Source organism: Ochotona princeps, chromosome 2 (assembly GCF_030435755.1).
Source record: "Ochotona princeps isolate mOchPri1 chromosome 2, mOchPri1.hap1, whole genome shotgun sequence".
Lineage (NCBI taxonomy): Eukaryota > Metazoa > Chordata > Mammalia > Lagomorpha > Ochotonidae > Ochotona > Ochotona princeps.
In genome coordinates this window covers 62,596,317-62,616,501 of record NC_080833.1, presented here as the reverse complement: position 1 = coordinate 62,616,501, position 20,185 = coordinate 62,596,317, and the positions used below count along the sequence as shown (strand labels likewise).

Below are 20,185 nucleotides of genomic sequence, written 5' to 3'. Positions count from 1 at the left end.
AGTTGTCTACTCATAGCTAACCATCTGACTGAAAGTGAACCAAGTATTTAATTCTTACAAGTCTAGCATTCGTTATTCTGTATCTCTCTAATACAATTTTCCAGTAAATCTGTTGGTTTTAATTTCCATACAGTATTGATTTACTTTTGTTGAATGCTAAAGTAAGCTATTACTGGAAGGAAACCCCATGCCTAAGGCGTAGTGAGAGGAAGAGGAAAAAGAAAATTGAGTCTGGCACTAAAAGTACACTTACATCAAATATTTGCTTAGTATTTGAAAGATGTATTTACAGAGAGGGGACATGTAGAAAGAGATAATCCATTAGCTGGTTCACTCACATGCCAATCCAAAGCAGTAGCCAAGAGCTTCTTCCAGATTGCCCACATGGGTATGGGTGACCAAGGACTTAAATCATCCTCCTCTGCTTCCCAGGCTTTAAGCAGAGCTGACCTGGAAGTGGAATAGCCAGGACACAAACCAATGCCTATATGGGATGCCGGTTTTTAGGAAAAGGATTAGCCTACTATGCCACCTCACAGGCCCAGATACTCCATATTTCTGATTTTCCCTGGTGGCTGGATACTTCTAGAGTCTTGTGGTTATCTTCCAAATTACTGAATCTTATATCAATTTCTTTATTTCAAAGAGTTAACTAATGTTTGATGGAATATATACCAGCACATAACAAACACCATGCTAATTTGGGAACCCATATGATAAAATGAATTTAGAGAGCTCTTAATAAAGATTTTTTAAATTCTTGATTACATAAAATGTTGAATGCTAATGTCAACAATGGTTTTAAAATGAATCACATTGTAATTATAAGTGGGAAGTTTAATTTCATAAAAAATATTATTGGTAGATTAAAAAGAATAGATTTTTATGTTAGATAATTAAGAAATGAGGGTGATGGGGCTGGCATTGTGACACAGTGGCTAAAAGTTGCCACCAGCTCTGTCAACATTCCATTTAGGTATCAGTTTGTGTCCCAACTGGTCCACTTTCAGCCTCCTGCTAATGTCCTGGAAACACAGTAGAAGATAATCCAAGTGCTTGGTTCACTTCCATTCTTGTGGAAAACCTAGATGAAATTCCTGGCTTCTGTTTCAGCCTATTCAAGTCCAGACATTGTGGCCACTGGGGGAGTGAACTTGCAGGTGGGAGATCTTTTGCTATTTCTCTGATTCTCAAATAAATAAGCAAATATTAAAAAAAAAATAGGGGTGAGAGTGATACAATCTAGATAATAGCCTATGTAACAAAAAATATGATAATGAAATAAATCTGATATCAGAGATGAATCAAGAAGTTTTTGGATGACAATTTCTCCCAAAGAAAAATGTCACTAAATTATCACTTATATAATGCATGATTTTAAGGTACATGTGTAGACCAGATACTAGAGGTAAATAGGTTTTTTTTGAGTATTCAATTTTTAATCTTGCTTATTAATCATGTATTTGTCTTAGAGTAAGTTGTATATATGCTGATATCTACTATTCACTCCCCAAGTCCCAGAATGAAAGGAGTTTGCCAGGATTAATCTAGGGACAAGGAATTCAACCCAGGTCTTCCACATAGGTGACAAAACCCAAGTACTTGAGCTATCACCTACTACCCTTGAAGTGCTCATTGGCAGGAGTCTAGGATCAGAAAGGTTAGTGAGACATACTTAGGGTCTCCAATTCAAGATTTGAGCATTCCGGGTGATGTCTTAGCCATTACCCAAGGCCTGGCCCTGTCATTGATAGATCCAGGTTGCGGGCTGAATGTATATATCTCCAAAAGTTTCCATGTTGAAGCCCTCAACTCAAGTAGGATGGCATTTGGAGATGGGTCCTTTGGGAGATGAGTAAATCACAGTTTGTTGCCCTCATGAATGAAATTAGTGCCTTAATGAGAAGAAGCATGAGAAATTATCTGTCTGCCGTGTATGAATGCAACAAGACGGCTTCCATCTAAATTGCAGAAAGGGGTTCCTCACAGGGTACCAACTTAGTTGGCACCTTCATCATGGGCTTCCCACACTGGAAAACTGTGAGTTAAGATTTATTACTATGGATTTAAGCTGCTCAGTCTATGGTATTTGCTATTCTCCCACAATGACTAAGAGAAATTGATCCAAAGCAGTGGAATGTTACTGTAAGAAATACATAAGAAGGTGGAAACAGCTTTGCAACTGACAAAATGCCAATCAATATAGGCAAGTAATCTTTCCTGTGCATAAATTAAAAAAGAATGCTTTATCTGATATTATAGCAATGTAAAAGTGTGTTAATACTAGGGCACTAAATTCTAATGCATTTTCTTCTATATATTTATTAAAAAACACATCCATATTTCTCTGTTTTGTGTCTTCTTGTGGCAATTCAACGATGATAAATCAATATCATTGCTTAGAATTCCACAATGATTTTGGGAAACAAAGTTATGTATTACTAACTAATTTGTGCTTCTCCAACCTCTGACTCTTGAGGGATTTGTGAAATAAACCCTTCAGTTCATTTGAAAAACTTCTTGGTAATTGGACAAAATGAGACCCTTATGTACAAGGTCACCTACCAAAACCACTATTTAGGTAACATTTCTCTTTAATTCTGAGTAATTAGGAAAGCTTACATATGGTTAAATGACATTTAGTATTTTCTGAATATATATAACCTAACTTATTGTTTGTGCTAGGGAAAAATAGAAGCTATTGTTATTCAACCTTTTGACTAACTTAAAGATGAACTTAAATCCTTCAGCACAATGAATGGTTATTACATCCCTCAACTTGCAAAGGAAAATATTTATATATATATTTACTTTTTCCCCTTTGTGTATGTTAAATCTTTTGGAGGATATGTGGAATTTTTTCTCTGTGCAAATTAATGGCATGTTGTATTTAGTCTCCAAAGACCTATCAAATAATTCTGATACTTGCTATGGGGCAAATTAATTATAAAATCTTTCTTTCAAAGTGCCTTTCATTTCTGGGTTTTGTGAAACAATTCCCTGGTCTTTTATTGCTCATTTTCTTCTAATGAAGGTCTTTGACTACAGTGATGGATTTTTTTTCCTAGTCAGATATGGTTTGATAGAATTCTGTTACTTTTTCAAAGATTTCTTTCTCTTTGAGGCTACAGTATATAACCTTTATTAAATTTAAATATAAGCTTCTATGTGCTGCCTATTCCATTTGATACTTGGATGTCAGAACATCTTTACCTTCGTGAGTATCTGAGTTACATATAATCTAATCGATTCATTTGTTTGCTTATGAGCAGTTATCTCTTTCCCAGCAAGAAGGATCCAGACATCAGAAAGGAGCAGAGTAGAAATGATCCAGGGCAAGGAGTTTGGGAAGTAGAGAAAATACACTTTCAACTCAGTCACAATTTAGCATTTAGCAAAATTATTAGAAAGATAAAATGAGAAAACTGCACAATGTCTTCTATGTTTAAGTAACTTATTCTATCTTGTTTTCTTTATTTAAATCTATCTCCTTTCCTTTTCATTTTGCTTGTGATATTTTGGGGAGCCTTCCACTGAGCTTCTTGGGATGTTAACCATTATACAGTCTATTCCCTGTGAGCCGTGTTAGGACAGTCCACACTTTAGCCTACTATTGAAGCTGAATTTGTATTCTGTTTTCCTTATGAGGAGGATGACAGTAAAGGATGATAGCTTGATTTCTTTGGATTCCACAAAGTGGGTCTGAGGCTACATTCACTACTTTTATAAGGATAATGGTTTAAATAAATCTATGGTGGAAGTATTTTTAATAAAGCTGAGAATTATCTTCACCATTTAGCCTCACCTCTGGAAGAAGTAGACTGAGTTCTATTGCTGAAGTCCATTTTGCAAGTAGATGAAACCAAATTTTTATTATAAAACTTATGAATGAAACCTGTCAGCCTGGACTTATGCTTATAGATTTTTCTGTCATCTGACTTGATATGACTTTTGGGACGACTGCTTCCTATCTGCTATTCATATATTCAGACAGAATGTATTTGCACAGGGATTGGGATAGAAAAGTCAAGGCAAAACTGTGTTTCTTTTTTGTACAAATATTAATATCTCATAAAGTATACAGAAGTCTCTACAGAATCATACTGACCTAAATAAAAATCAACATAGCACAGAGTTTCCCATCTAGCATCCAAATGTCAGCTTGGCTAGAATGTCATGGAAGTTTTCTTATTTGATGGTTCAGATATACTTTTGGCAATAAAGCAGATACTGCTGAAGAGTTACAGATTGGCAGACCCGACCCAGGAAGGCCTTGAGCAATTTTGGAATGGGGAGATGCATGTTGGCAGTGGGAGTTGGGAGTGAGATTCTGAAATGAGTAATTGGAATGAACAAGCTTCAGCTACTGGTGTTAAAGCTTAGCAAGCAGGGCTTGATTCTTCATTTTATTCCAGGGATCACCTCACTGTGAAAGACAGTTGCCAAGAATACCAAGGAGACCAGCCAACAGGGGAGCCACAAGGACTGATTCTAGCCAAAAACCCTGAACAATAAATGAAGTTGAGAAGAGAATATAATCAAAATCTCACTAAGAGAGACACTTCTGGATTCAAAGCCAGAGGAAGATGTGGATTAACCCGGCACTTGTGCCATTCTGTTTTCTATTCTGGGGTTTTATCCTAAAATTCAGACATGAGGGCTTTGGTCACTATACTAAATTCATATGTACATGTCATAGAATTCTATTTTCATATGGATAAGATAAACCAGGTCATCTAATTCAAAATTATACACTCACAAAATACATTTTATATTTAAAATTTTTGTTTGTTTTATTTTATTTATTTTAAAGGCTCAGTGACAGAAAGGGAGAGAGAAAGAGAAAGAGAGAGGAAGAGAGAAAGAGATCTTCAATCTACTTGTTTACTCCAAATGGTCACAATTGGCCAGGATGGAAATATGTCAAAAACAAGAGGCTTGGGCCCTGGAACAAAAGCCAATCTTCCACCTCCAAGAATCAGTATCCCAAAAGGTAACTGGTTCATGTCCTGGCTGCTCCACTTCCCATCCAGCTACCTGCTTATGAACTGGGAAAGCAGTAGAGAATGGCTCAAAACCTTGGGACTTTGCGCCAACATGGAAGACCTGGAGAGGGCTTCTGGTCCCTGGCCCCTGACTTCAGATCAGCTCAACTCCAGCCATTGCAGCTATGTGAAGAGCTAACCAGAGATGGAAGATCTTTCTCTGTTGCTCCTTCTTTTTGTAAATCTTCCTTTCAAATAAAAATAAATTAAAAAAATCAAACAGGAGTCAAACTCTATCTGGGTCTCCCACATGAATTGCCAGGGGTACAGAATGTAGGCAACCTCCTAATGCTTTTCCTGGCGCATTTGTTGGGAACTAGATTAGAAGTAGAACAGCTGGGAGTTGAACTGGCACTCCAATACAGAAACAACATTACAAGTGGCAGCTTAAACACACGTGCCACAATACTAACATGTACACTTTACTTTTAGTTTGCAAATGAAATTTAAGTGAAAGAAGTCTCACTCATGAAAAAAACAAATGGCATTCTAAACTAGAGTATTTTCTATCATGCACTACAATTATGAAAAATAATACTTAACGTGGTGTGATGAAGTGAATATTTGTGTCCTCCAAAATCCATATGTAAAAAGATTTAGCTACCAATTTGATTGCCTTTGGAAGTGGAGCTTTGGGAGATAACTAGGTTTAGAGAAGATCTTGATGATAAGATCCTCCTTGGCACACAAGTTGGATGGCTCTCTATGATATTCACATCCCATACTATAGACCCATTTAGAATCCCAGCCTCTCAGGCCCAGCACCGTGGTGGCCTAGCAGCTAAAGTCCTCACCTTGAAAGCACCGGGATCCCATATGGGCACTAGTTCTAATCCTGGCGGCTCCACTTACCATCCAGCTCCCTGCTTGTGGCCTGGAAAGCAGTCAAGGATGGCCCAATGCTTTGGGATCCTGCACCCACGTGGGAGACTTGGAGAAAGTTCCTGGCTCCTGGCTTTGGATCGGCACAGCACCGGCCGTTGTGCTCACTTGGGGAGTGAATCATCAGACGGAAGATCTTCCTCTCTGTCTCTCCTCCTCTCTGTATATCTGACTTTGTAATAAAAAATAAATAAATCTTATAAAAAAAAAAGAATCCCAGCCTCTCTGCTTTCAATCAACTCTTGCTAATGTGCTAGGGAGGCACCAGATAATGGCTCAAGTAGTTAAGCCCTTGCTAGCATTCTTTACCTGATGGAATCCCTAGGTTCTGGCTTCATCCTGGCTAAGCCTGGGCTGTAGACAATTTGGAGGAGTGAATGAAGAGATGGAAGAATGTCCCATTGTCCTGGCTTTAATATAACTCTAAAAACTTAGTTTGGTCAATGGACATCACTTGTGGTGACTTTAAAATAAATATAATATCATTGAAATAGTCACAGAATAGAAGACATTAATGTTTATAAATAAGTGGCATAACGCAAACTAAGAAATTTGCTATGTTTAACTTGCCAGCTAATGTTATGAACTCCAGCAATCATCAAAAAGCACTAATTCCAGTTCCTTTTAACTAATGTATGGAAAAAATGGTTGGGGCTGGGACTCTGTGCTAGTTCTGGTTTACGTCCTAAAGTCAAAGACCTGCTTTGAGCCTGGTTCTGGCTTGCTGACTGATCTATTGTGATCCTACATAGCCTATGTACACTTGGATCAGTCCAGATTTCCTGTGTCAGGGATGATTGCAATATTGGAGCATGAATCATCTGTTAGTCTAAAATGTGACTTTTAAAATGACAGAAATTTTAATTGGAAGATGTATTGTTCTAGTTATAATGTGAAGTCCAGTTTTAAAGGAAATATTTCATTCTATTTTTGTTGCTTTTAGATTGAACGGCAGTATGATGCTGAGAGTGATTCAGTTTGGCATTGCTTGGGAAACATTTGCTTTTTGGCTGCTACTTCATGTCTGCTTGCTGCTAATTAGAGTTTTGCTGCTTGAATCATGTATTATACACCTGTTTTCCTGTGGATTACATGCACATAACAGGACTCATCATGACTAGGTAGTGTGGTGGCCTAGAGTCATTTTTTTATAAGGTTATCAAATCTATCTGGCAAGAACAAATGCATTATCTAGTAAGAAGTAAAAGGGAGAAAACAAAAACAAAAGAGGAAAGAGGTCTTCTATAATATGCTAAGGCAGTGTCCTAACACTCTTCCCACTTTTAAGCACAAAATTTACCAGGCCCTTTGTAATACACATTATGAAGGAAGTCTAATTTCTCATCCATTTATTCAGCAAATGTGATTAACTATTAGTTAGACATTATACTAGAAGAATTGATGTAGAAATAGTTAAATCTTGGATTCTCCTCCTAAATTTCTCTATATTCTAGGGATAGGGATAAGTAGATGCAAGTAACTAAAATGCAGTACTGTGGCATAAGGAGGTAAAGAATATTCAGAAGAGATCTGCTGTTCAACCTGTTGTGGCCAATGTTTGCTTCATGAAAGAAAAGAAAAACATTTGAACAGGGCCTTTATATTTTTGATAGATATTAAGGGTGGAAGAGCATTCAAGGCAGAGACAAAAGCATTGTTAGTTGACTCATAAAATATTGCCATTCTTTTCAAGGTCCAAATAGTTAAATATCAGCAATTTCATGTGGCTCAGCAAAGTTACACAGCTACTAATATTTGAGAGCGCATAGGTTATGCTGTGAGAGTGTATGAAAGATAGAAAATAATGTTGAGCAGCTTACCAAGGGCCAGACTAAGAAGTTTGTATTTTATTTTATAAACAATTGCAATTCTTGAAAATTTGACCAATGGATCTTTACATCAAATTATGTGTTCTGTAAAATGTGGATGATCTGTAGGAGAGAACAAGAGGCTCTTTGTAGGCTGTGGTATCAGTCCTGGTAAGGGTTCAACCTAGACTGGCAATGAGAATGGAGAGGAAGACACAGAATGTTGTCAGGTGGGTAATCAGTAGGGTTTGTCAGTCATCTCAGTAAGTAGGATGAGAAAGCAGTAAACAATTGCTTAATTCTTATCTGTCAGAAGAGAGTGCATGGTGGGTAGAAAAAAACAAAGGACACAGAGCAAATTTTGCAACTCGTAAGAGCAATAGATCGTAAATTCAATTTGGGCATTTGAATTTTGAGTCATAAAGGGTCATAAAAAAAGAAAGATTAGGGTGGTTATAATTGAATTTTGAAACAATGGTATAGATGAAATTATCTTAGACTAGCAGTTAAAATTGAAGGGTAAAATGGTCATGAGAGGGCTTGGCATTAGACCAACATTAAGACAGATAGAGAGAGAACAGTCTGTGAAGAAAATAGATTCAGAAAAGAGAAGAAAGAAATGTATATGAGTGGTTTTTTTTCTGGAAAACCAGATAGATAATTATGAGTATAGAATGTTGAATAATTATGTCTTGGTAAAATCATATTTGGAAGTATGCTCAATGTATATCATATGTTATAGGAGTCTAGTAAATTATGTACCAATATTAAATATTATTGGAAAATTTCATACTTAAGATGTTAGAAAAAATGAAGATTTTATGGACTATTGCAAATTCTTTTAAACGCGAAAGGTTTTTCTAAGTTTTTGCATTTAGTTGCATATGTAACAGTGATAGTTATGAATAATGAAAGCCATGCCAAATTTTCGGGTTTTTGTTTCTGTCTGTTTTTGTCAACACATGTACATGAAAGTAAGCTCTTAACTCACTTTTCTCTAAAAGAAGCTGTCGGATGTTATGTAATTTAACCCAACCCAATTCTGTGCAGTGTAAAACTAACATTAAGAGATATGCCAGGTGTTAACTAAAGACAAACTAAATTCTCAACCTGTGATTCTTAAGGTATGTCTTTTTTTATTGTATTTTTGACAATCTTTACATTGTTAGTTAGGGTAAAAAGGTACAAGGACTATAGGGAAGTGGGTAAGACTATTATTTCCCTATTGTTTCCTTCATATATCTGATTAAGGTATGTCTTTACCTCAAGGAGAAAACCCATAATGAGACACCGTAATGAGACAGTGAAACATGACTAGTAACTACACTTCAATCAATTAAAATTAAGATTATTCTGGGGAAACTGTTATAATAATCTCATAATTTGCCGAGCAAATTTAACATCATGTTTATACATATAAATCTTGTGAAGTACTGTAAAGCTCAATAAAAGTGATGGTCAAGAGTCAGAGATGGGGCCCAGCGCCATGACCTAGCAGCTAAAGTCCTCGCCTTAAAAGTGCCCCGGGATCCCATATGGGCGCCGGTTCTAATCCCAGCAGCTCCACTTCCCATCCAACTCCCTGCTTTTGGCCTGGGAAAGCAGTCAAGGATGGCCCAAAGCTTTGGGACCCTGCACCCGCGTGGGATACTTGGAAGAGCTCCAGGATCCTGGCTTCGGATTGGCACAGCACCAGCCATTGTGGTCACTTGGGGAGTGAATCATCGGATGGAAGATCTTCCTCTCTGTCTCTCCTCTCTGTATATCTGACTTTGTAATAAAAATAAAATAAATCTTATAAAAAAAAGAGTCAGAGATGGAAGTGGGCACTTGGCACAGTAATTAGGATACCACTTGAGATCCTCCGTCCCTTACCAGAGTGTTTATGTTCAAATCCCACCTTAACTTTGTATCCAGTTTCTTGCTAATATGCACCCTGGGAGGCATCTGGTTCATGCACCCAAGGTCCCTATCACCCACCTGAGGGAACCAGAATGAATTTCCAGCTGCTGGCTGCAGCCTGGCTCAGCCTTGATTCTTAGAGGCAAATTGCGAGTGAATCAATGGCTCAGAAAACTCTCACACTATCTGCCTCTTGCTCATGTAACTAAACCCTCTGTACAACACACACACATCTGTGCCTTTCAAATGAATAAAATATAAAAAATTTCTTGGGGCTGGGGACTGGCCTGGCTAGACAGTAAGAGGTGGCACCCGCTGGCATGAAAGTGGCCTGGATAATGGAGTCAGTTGGGTTGAGCTAGTCTTCAATGCCCATTGATGTGTATGAGAACTGAATGGAATGTGGGACAGACTGGACCAGTCTGCTGTACATACAGGCAAACACAGGAACCAGGACTGGAATATGCAAGACCTTGATCCCACTGTCAGATTTCACTATAACCTGCTTAAGCCTTTAGGCAATAACTCAGCTATTGTTACTGCAACTGTTGCAACCTTATAACCTTCTAGCAATCTGAAGATGGGCTGCTTCTCCATGTACTTTGGTGTTGATCCTGTAGCTGAAAGGCAATAATAAGTTGTTACTGAACTTACATGATTTTTGTATCAAAAAATGAAAACTGATGTGCTTTTAGATTGGAAGTAGTTTTAAATATGAACCTTATGGGACCAGGCTGCACAGACATGTAGTGAAGCTGTGTTGTCTAAGTGTAGTTAGTCATGGATGGGAAAAGCAGAGATGCATGGATGGGTCCAGCCTTTCAATAGCTGACAGTTGCAGCAGAAAGAACTGTATTTAAAGGAGCAGAAATAGAGATGAAAGCCAGATGTCCTTGAAAATTTCTCTAAGGTCCAACTCTTATTGTTTTTTTGTCAGAATCTTTTAAACTATAAAGTCAAGGGCCGGCATGGTAGCCTTGTGGCTAACATCCTCGCCTTGCACATGCCGGGATCCCATATGGGCTGTGGTTCATATCCTAGCTGCTCCACTTCAGCTCCCTGTTTGTGGCCTGGGAAAGCAGTCAAAGATGGCCCAAAGCCTTGGGACCCTTCACCATCATGGAAGGCTTGGAATAGACTCTTGGCTCCTGGATCCTGGCTCCTGGCTTCAGATGAGCTCAGCCCCAGACATTGCAGCCACTTGGGGAGTGAATCATCGGACGGAAGATCTTCCTCTCTGTCTCTCCTCCTCTGTGTATATCTGGCTGTAATAAAAAAAAAAGTGAACAAATCTTTAAAAAAAAATTTAGTCATCGATCAGGAAAAAAGTGTAGAAGATTAATTTTAAACACTTATTTGAGGATATTATAAGTAAGTTAGGTTAGTGAGATACTTCAGCAATCTATAGCTTTCAGCTGTAGTCTATATGTATTAGATTATTATTCCTATTATAATAATAATTTGGGTCCACTGTGAATGTTTTTTAAAAGTATAAACAGCAAAATAAGGACAAAATTTCTGTAAAATTATTCCATCCAGAGCTAATAGCCAATAACATTTTTTCTGTATGTATTTTAACCTTTTGAATTGGTTACATGTATTTACATATATAAATGTAGTATGCTTATATATGTTCTGTAAACTACCATTTTACTCAATAATGTACTCATGTGGGAGGCCTAGAAGCTCCTAATTCTGTACTGGCCAGCTCTAGACATTGCAACCATCCAGGTTGTGAATGGAAAATTCTGTCTCTCCCTCTGTCTATAACTCTGCCTTTGAAATAAACAAACAAATAAATCTTTTTTTAAAAAAAAGAAAATTGAATTCCACTCAAGGGAAAGGCAAAGTTTAGATAATCTTGTAACTGCCATGATTGGAATGATTTTTCATCATAACTTGTATCACCTGATGTTTCAATAGTTGTTTTGAGCGATTGAAAAAAAAATCTTAGTTATATCCTTGGTTTCAAAAAACGATTCCTTTTCTGTAGAATATTTTGTCCTGCATCCAACAGAACTGAGCAATTATATGGTGCTATAACTTTTGAAATTGTAAATTGTTCATACTGTATTCTTTGAATTACAAAATGGTGCCCAGGCTGTTTCAAGTTTTGTACAAATTAAAGTTTCCAGTGGCTTTTTAAGCATCGTTTTTGTATTCTGGAGAGAGGTTATTAAGGGAAGGGGGGAGGAGAGCTCAGCTGGCAGGGAGAACTTTTTTTGTGCCTTAGACCATTTGGATCTTTATAACATCATTCGCAGGCCATACAAAATTATTAACTTAAAATAATCCTGCTAATGGACTTATGAATTTTGAGTTCCACCTGCAGTTGCCTTGACATGACTAGATCAAATTATTTCATGATTATATTATATTATATTTTGCTCAAAGGCTGAATGTTCCCCACCCCGATCTAAAAAAAGGAAAAGAAACAGATACATGAGAAAATAGCAAATAATTTCAATGACCTGAAAGTACACACACATACACTAACCTATTTCTTTAGAGAAATTTCTGAAACAATAAAGGGATTCAATTCAATACAGGAACAAATTTATAAATACTAATATTCCTGTTATTTAAAATTCTTGAATTCTTTATTCATAATTTTTAGTTTTATAGCATCTTTCCAAGTTTATATATAAGATAAAATGAACCACTTTGGATGTGGAATATGATCTTCTATTTCTTCTAAGCAATGTACCAGAACAACAAAGCTGACTTGAATATATTATCTCTCTGACCAAAGAATATAATCCCTAAACACCTGGAGGTGTGAATTATTGAGAAGTGCAATCTAAGAGTGGACAAAAGCTGCTACAGGGAATTGCTGTGTGAGCAGGGAGTGGTCCCTGGTGCTTTTGCATGTCCTTGGCACCAAAAAAGAAAGAAATCATAGTATAAAACACCATCTGGAACGAAAAATCAGAATTATATCCATTTATCAGTGCCAATAGTCGTAGGATGTGGATTTTACTTTTTATAAAATTTCTACTGGGATTCTGCTTCTTTCATTTTGCTCTATCCTTTGGAGTGTTAAATTGCATTCATTCGTCTTTCCAGTGTGCCTGTTGACTATATGGCATAAAAATATAGCATTATTACATATACAATAAATATGTAGATGTAAACATGTAACATTACAGAAATCTGATGCCAGGATGGTTGCCAAGCTGGTTTTGCTTCCAGTCGCATCTGTCCCCTCTCTTTATTACTCTGTCTCTCTTGTTAGTAGTTTTGATCACACTCAAGGACTTTTGACAATTGCAGGATTGCTAATTAAAGCCACCAGTGTTTCCAATTTGTTCTTCTTTGGTTTCTCACCTGCAGACATTTGCTATTAGATGTAGGACTATTTAATAACCTCTCCTACAATATGAAAAACTAATGGCTCAGAGTGCTTGTGACACAGGTGGTCTCCTCACCTCCAAGCAGGTGTTAGCTTTCAGTGGTTGTTAACCAAAGGAAATCACAGAGCCTGCTTCTTTTATTATTATTCTTGTATTCTTCAATCCAAATAACATCTAAAATTTCTGGCTTGAGGTTGGATTTAAATAAATAATGATTTGAATGCACATTGGCATGGTCAACTTCTCTTTGAAATGTCCTTTATCTCTCATGCAATGAAGAGTTATGGGAATGTTTGTATGATTTTGGGATGTAGCTATTTTGAAGCAAAATTGCAATCATGTTAATACAACTGTTAAATGGAAAAAGGAATATGTCAGAGACGTAGATATATCTCCTTCTCTATCAGTATCTCTCTCAGGCTGCTTCAAAACTTTGCTTCTCCTACAACCCAAATACATTCTTAGGAAATTCACAAAGTTACTGTTACGCATGAAACCAATATAAAGCACAGTAAAGCTTTACTAATGCAAGGTACTACAGTTTCTGTTACAGAGTAATTATTACTCAATACCAATACTGTGGTGCTACTATTCTAAAAACAGTGAAACTTCATTATGCTTGTGCTAAAGATTAGAACGCATCCATTTGCCCTCAATGTCAAGAACTATGAGAAGTCTCACGTGCCGCTTTTTAATATTATCAAAGGGGGTTATTTTTTCCCCTAACATTTTTCACTGTTTCAGATAATTGATAATGTTGTCGCTCACGTTTAAGACATAGCTTTGATGGTTCAAGCCACTTGTAAGCTGAACAAGATAAGATATTGGGAAAAATATTTTAGTTTAAACCCTTGAGTATCTCTGATAGATCATGCTTTCATTTCTGATGTTTAGCCAGTCGCTAAGACTGCCTGAGTCAAGTTCACTTGAAATCTGTTTTGACAGTAACTAGCTTACAGAAGAGCTGGTGGGGGTGGATTGTGAAAATCTTTAGGGATTTTATTTTATTGATACTTTATATATATTGTTAGAATAAATGTAACACCATAGAAAGTTAATGGAGTCAGTTTTTGTTTGATAACAATACTGTTGAATTAAAAGGGACTGGAGAAGAATTATTAGAAAGATATGAATAGAGAAAAAATCAAATAGTTTATGTCACCTTTTCAAATATGAAGATAACTATTTGAAGTTAGCATACTTTAATCACTAAGGATATATTTCAAGTGAAAAAAAACCAGCAATGAATAAATCTAACAATTCTGAGGGATATTCTTTAACCATGAAGCTATGTCCAATTCTTTCATTGCATGGTCTTTGATGGCAGAAACACGTCTGGTTCACCTTTCAGAATAGTTGACTTTAAAGTGGAGAATCATTATTATGTTTTTGTCTCTTCCCAGATTTTGTGCAGTAAGCAAGAAGTCATTTAGAATCCCTTTTAATGCTTTTTCGTTTTTTGTCTTTAGGAATTGTACAGATGTTCTGTGCTGCATGGTCTTCATACTGTTTGTTTTGGGCTATATTCTTTTAGGACTTGCAGGTAAGTAAATACAGGCATAGAATATATTTAAATTTGCTAATGGGATAAGTAATTCAATGTCATATTTTAAACATTAATTATGTTCTTTCAAATGCCTACATATTGATTTCTGTCTGTGCTGGAGGGAATGTGCTTCAGCAGAACGCATTGAATAGCAGACATAAAGAATAAACAAAAAGATGTTAGTGCAGAACAAGCCCAAATTACCCAGGAAACAAAATTGTGAGGAAGAAAGAAAACAGTTTATTGTTTCTTTTAAATTGCTTTGGCTTTTGAAGTTCTCTTAAGCAACTAATCATAATCATGTTACCATTTACTAATAGAAATTATATCCTAAAAAATTCAGGTAATATATAAACTTCTTTTTATATGCAAGTCAAAAAGAAGCATCAGTTGTTAAAGACGTCACCAGATAACTCATTACTACATATGAGGTCTTAATCTCTGTGCACCAGAGATCTCCTGTTGATTGCTGTTATGCTAAAGATATTTCTATGAAAGTTAAAATAGGGCCCGGCGGCGTGGCCTAGCGGCTGAAGTCCTCGCCTTGAACGGCCTGGGATCCCATATGGGTGCCGGTTCTAATCCCAGCAGCTCCACTTCCCATCCAGCTCCCTGCTTGTGGCCTGGGAGAGCAGTCGAGGACAGCCCAAGGCATGCGACCCTGCACCCGTGTGGGAGACCTGGAAGAGGTTCCAGGATCCTGGCTTCGGATCGGCGCGTACCGGCCCGTTGCGGCTCGCTTAGGGAGTGAAACATCGGATGAAAGATCTTCCTCTCTGTCCCTCCTCCTCTCTGTATATCCGGCTTTCCAATAATAATAAATCTTTAAAAAATAAATAAATAAATAAAATTTTAAAAAAGAAAGTTAAAATAAAGATTATAAATATAGGGATTTTAAAAATTTTAATTATTAGTAAACAGAAACTAGTGTGAATATGTTTTGTAAAATTATTTTCCAATTGACTTGTAATTTTTCTCCAGAGACATGGGGCATTGTCCTTTAGATGTTAACTTCGAAAACTTCAATATGTTACTGTTAGTATGAGGACTATAAAGTTGGATATTAGCTTATAGCACTAATAATTAATGGGATTGCATTCATGTAAAAAGAAGGTATTAGCAGAAAGGAGGCTATGTAAAGAACAGTAAGGTAAGGATCCTGTGTAAGGAACAGTAAAATAGAATTGCCCTGTTTTTCAGGTTTAATTTTCTATATGAAAAATATTTGAAGAACAGCAATTGCAAGTGATTTACCAAAAATATTCTCAGTATTATTTTTGCAAAAATCACATAGAATTAGAAAAATTTTTAAAACTAAGATGAGAAAATAGAAAGGGGGTGAAAAACAGGAGCATAAGCCATAAAATTAAATTATACATACTTCTGAGGCCTTCAGACATTCTTTCTTATCTGTTACAGTGGTTTAATTTAAGACATCAATGTGGTGTACTTTATAATCTGTGCATGTAATATTATAATGAAATGAATTTTCTCATATAAGCAGAATCTTAGCTTCTCTAGCTTTTTAACACATGTTTCTTGCCTGTGTAACTTTTTGCATGTGTTTTTCATAAAACTGAAATTTATTGCGAAAGAGTGATATTAAGAATCATGCAAATCTAGTGTTTTCTCATGCTTTTGTGATGGGATTGGATTGCTAACTTAGCCTCATCACAGGAAGTATGAAAGTGTTACCTACCTTCCAGGGCTCTTGTAAGGAGAAATGAAATAATTCCCACTACACTGATAATGTTGCGTTATAGTAACAGGTAATGAGCTGTTTGCCTTCTTTTTATAAGTGTTCTAGTTTTTCTGAATTTTGGTAAGATTTTGAAATATAATTAGCTATATTTTTATAGCAATCCATAACTTTGTTAACATTTGAACTTACATGGACCTTCACAGCGATTTCATCCTATAACCAAAATCTTTCCATTAGGAGAACTTATTACATAATCAATTAAGACTCTCTTCCATTTCTCTAAGCTACTTTGATATAACTCAGAGAGAAATTAGTTTGTTCTTAAATAGAGGTAGAAAATCCACTGCACCCTGTCCCATAGACACAGCAGAGGAGTTTGCCCCATTATCTTCCTGGAGCAAAATGATAAATTTGCCTTCCTGTCCAGTACCTCTACCGTTTGTCAAAATCTTAATTCACAAAGAAATTGAAAATTATAAGTTATGTCTCATATTAAATAAGTGATTTTCTCCCAGCTTAATCTCAATGCCACAAAATTTAGTAAATATGTTTTCCTCATCTCTGAACTACAAATAGCCTTGCTGTCTTGTTTCCAAGGTGAACTTAACTCTTCATTTATAACCAATGTTGTACTGAACAGAAGAGAGTGATGGGTAGAATTTATGAAAACATGAAACACTAATATGAAAGAATATGTACCTTTACCTGAAGAAAGATTATGCTAAGTCAGTTTCACTGGTATATTGTAAGCATTTTGACATCTTGTGCTACCTTTACGAAATAGATGTGTCTGATTTATGAAATTCATAGATGTGTCTTTTATCATTGATCTCTTCTTACAAAGTGCTACTACAAAAGGGCCACAATTCTCATAAAATCTACTGAGAGAACATTGCTCTTTGCCCTTTATAAGGAATATGGCTTATCAAGGTGATTACTTAAATTCAACAAAGACATTGAACACTCAGTTGATGGCAATCAAATCCCCTGTTCCAGTGGGTTAAATAAAATCTGGGTAGAATCAAATATCCTTGAACTTTGTCAAACATCAAGGAGGGAGCAGCCTTGTTTCCAGTTTCTAGGTGGACAGAGAGACCTCACAGTGCACTGATGCTCTGGTGTTTTGGCCGTGGCCTTTTATATCATGACACTGTTCATTGCCAATTCAAATTTTCCATTACATTCCTGGGCTCCTATGCTTGGCTCGAACATTATGGGTTTTTTTTGTTTGTTTGTTATTGTGTTTTTTGCATACTTAAATGTTGTTTAGTCATTGACCCTGAACACATGACCAAATGTCAAAATGGCTGCATGAAAACTTGCTTTATCAGATCCTTTCTTCTTAGGTCCTGAAGTTAGGCCTAGGACACCAACCCCAATTTTTTCTGTGTGGCAAATATATTTTGAGAGAATGTTTACTCATTTTGGCCAGAGAGGAAGGGCTGATGTTTTGTTTTCCTTCTCTTAAAGTGTACTGATGTTTTACCATCCCAGGGAATATGAGGAAGAGGGGTGAAGGCACTTTTTCAGAACTGAGCAAGGTCACTTGAAAGTGGTCTTTTATGAAATAAGTGGTTCCATCATGTCTTGAGTCTCTCTGTATTGAAAAACAGTTTACAGTATAGATAGGCAATTTATTTTACTAACATAATATAAATCTTAGATTTTTTTCTGCCTTACTGAGGTACAGTTGGCAAAAATTGTGTATAATTTAGGTGTTACATGATGTTTTGATATAAATATATCTTGCACAATGATTCTCATCATCAAGCTACTTAATACATAATTATCACCTAACATAGTTATCTTTATAGTTATCTTTATATGTGTTGTGGCTGGCAAGAACACAAAAGATCTACTAATCTGACCAATTTCAATTATACAGCACATTATTAACTATAATTACCTTGTTGTACATTAGATCTCTGGAATTTATTCATCTTATACTGAAATCATTCCCATTAATCAGTCTCTCCCTATTCCTGACCCTGACTCCTAAAACCATTCCTCTACATTCTGACTCTGCCAGTTTGGATTTTTTTGATTGCTCAGATTGGTGAGATCATGTAGCATTTGGCTTTTGGTTTCAGGCTTATGTCATTCAGCCCATTTTTTAATGTTGCAAATGATATAACTTTACTATATTAAAGGGTGAATGATATTCCTAATTGTGTGTATGTGTTTGTAACAGAATTTCATTTAATCATTTGTCTGCTGACAGACATTTTTCTATATTGTGTAGATATTGTGAATAATGCTCACTGAAGTTGGGAGAGCATTTCATTCTCTAGGAAATGAATGAATACTCATTTAATTTTCTAGGAAAGGCATATCCAGAAGAGGAAATTCTGGATCCTATTTAACTTTAATTTCAAATCCTTGAGGGACTTCCGAACTTCATAAGATTGTACTAATTTACATTGCCAATAATGGTGTGTACAGCATCTTTGACACATGTCATCTCTTATGTGTAATAACCATCTGTTCCTCAACAGACAACTGTTGTTTTGGAACAGTGTGAGATGACCCCAAAGTTTATGATACAGAGGATTTTGTGACTATATGATTGGAACTGTTACAGAAAGTTGCAGTGTGATTTTTGTCCGTTGTGGAACTAGAATTAACTTGCTTATCATATTTTGGTTTGGGAACATTATTTTAACAAAGAAAATTTTTTTAAGATTTATTTATTTTTATTGGAAAGTCAGATATACAGAGAGAAGGAGAGTAGAGAGGAAGATTTTCCGTCTGCTGATTCACTCTCCAAGTGGCCACAGCAGCCAAAAATTAGCTCCAAAGCCAGGAGCCGGGAGCTCCTCCAGTCCCCAATGTGGTTCCAAGGCTTTGGGCTGTCCTCTGCTGCCCTCCCAGGCCACAAGCAGGGAGTTGGATGGGAAGCAGAACCACATGGATTAAAAGCAGTGCTCCTATGGGATCCAGGCGCATGAAAAGCGAGGACTGTAGCCACTAGGCTACTGCGCCAGGCCCAGAAAAAATTTTCAAAAAAGTAAGATATTTTAGACATCTAGTCCCTTTATTTTAAAATTGTTCTAGTATACTTTTCTTAACAGAAAGTATATTTTATATAAATCAGATGACCAGAACAATATTGAATGCCCTTTTTCAATCTTTGCACATATATAGAAATTTACAAATGATTTTAATATTTACACATCCTTTTGCTTTCGAAATTTTCATTTTAAGAAAAAACATTAACTTGTTACTTAAGCAGTCTGTTTAATGTTGAGTTTTTGCTGTTTGCCATGTTTTTCTGAGTGCATGTATTCCAGGTGATTATAAATTGTTAGCATTAAATGGGCTGAAATTGTGCTGAAGGACATGACCCTAAACTCATCATTGGTTGTAAATGGACACCTGTAAACTGATTAAAAAAAAAAACACTTTTTTTTATCCATGCTACTGAATACAGGGCTGCTTCCAAAAATGTTTCTACAGCAGCAGTATCATCAACACAGATTTTCAAATTTGGTATCTTGTGTCCTATTATCTGCTTCATTGCATTTGTAAATTGCTTGTGTTAAAAAGCTATAAGCACAATTTGGCAGGCCTGTTCCTCACATATTAAAACAGTTAAAATGTACCTTTAAGGGATACAAAATAATAATGTGAATGCCAACACTTCCAACAAGGAAGTGTTTAGGGAATGCCTTAGCTGCCTCAAACAGATTTGCAGTTAATTTTTGAGTGTCAGTGCTAGCAGTTGGTCTAATCATATTTTCACCTTGGCAGTGGGCTTTTCAGGGGTGGCAACTTCTGACTCATCCCTGAAGAACAACAGGACTATGTTTTGCAAATGTTTGAAATGAGAGATAATGTTATATAATGATATTCATTCCTGTTATTTCAATGACATACATTTCCCCAATATGAGCAAAAGGATAATTTACCTACACAAAGTTTTTACCCATCTCCTACCAATCTTTGAT

General features: G+C 36.3%; 1 protein-coding gene across 9 annotated transcripts in view; it reads left to right on the top strand.

The window, feature by feature from the left end:
• The window catches only part of SLC44A5 (solute carrier family 44 member 5), a 369,267-nt gene that overhangs the window by 279,553 nt on the left and 69,529 nt on the right, over positions 1–20,185 (top strand). For all 9 annotated transcript variants that reach the window (XM_058658158.1, XM_058658145.1, XM_058658136.1 and 6 more), the window contains one exon: positions 14,460–14,533. In XM_058658158.1, the coding sequence (XP_058514141.1) occupies positions 14,460–14,533 (74 nt within the window). The remainder of the gene's footprint in view (positions 1–14,459; positions 14,534–20,185) is intronic.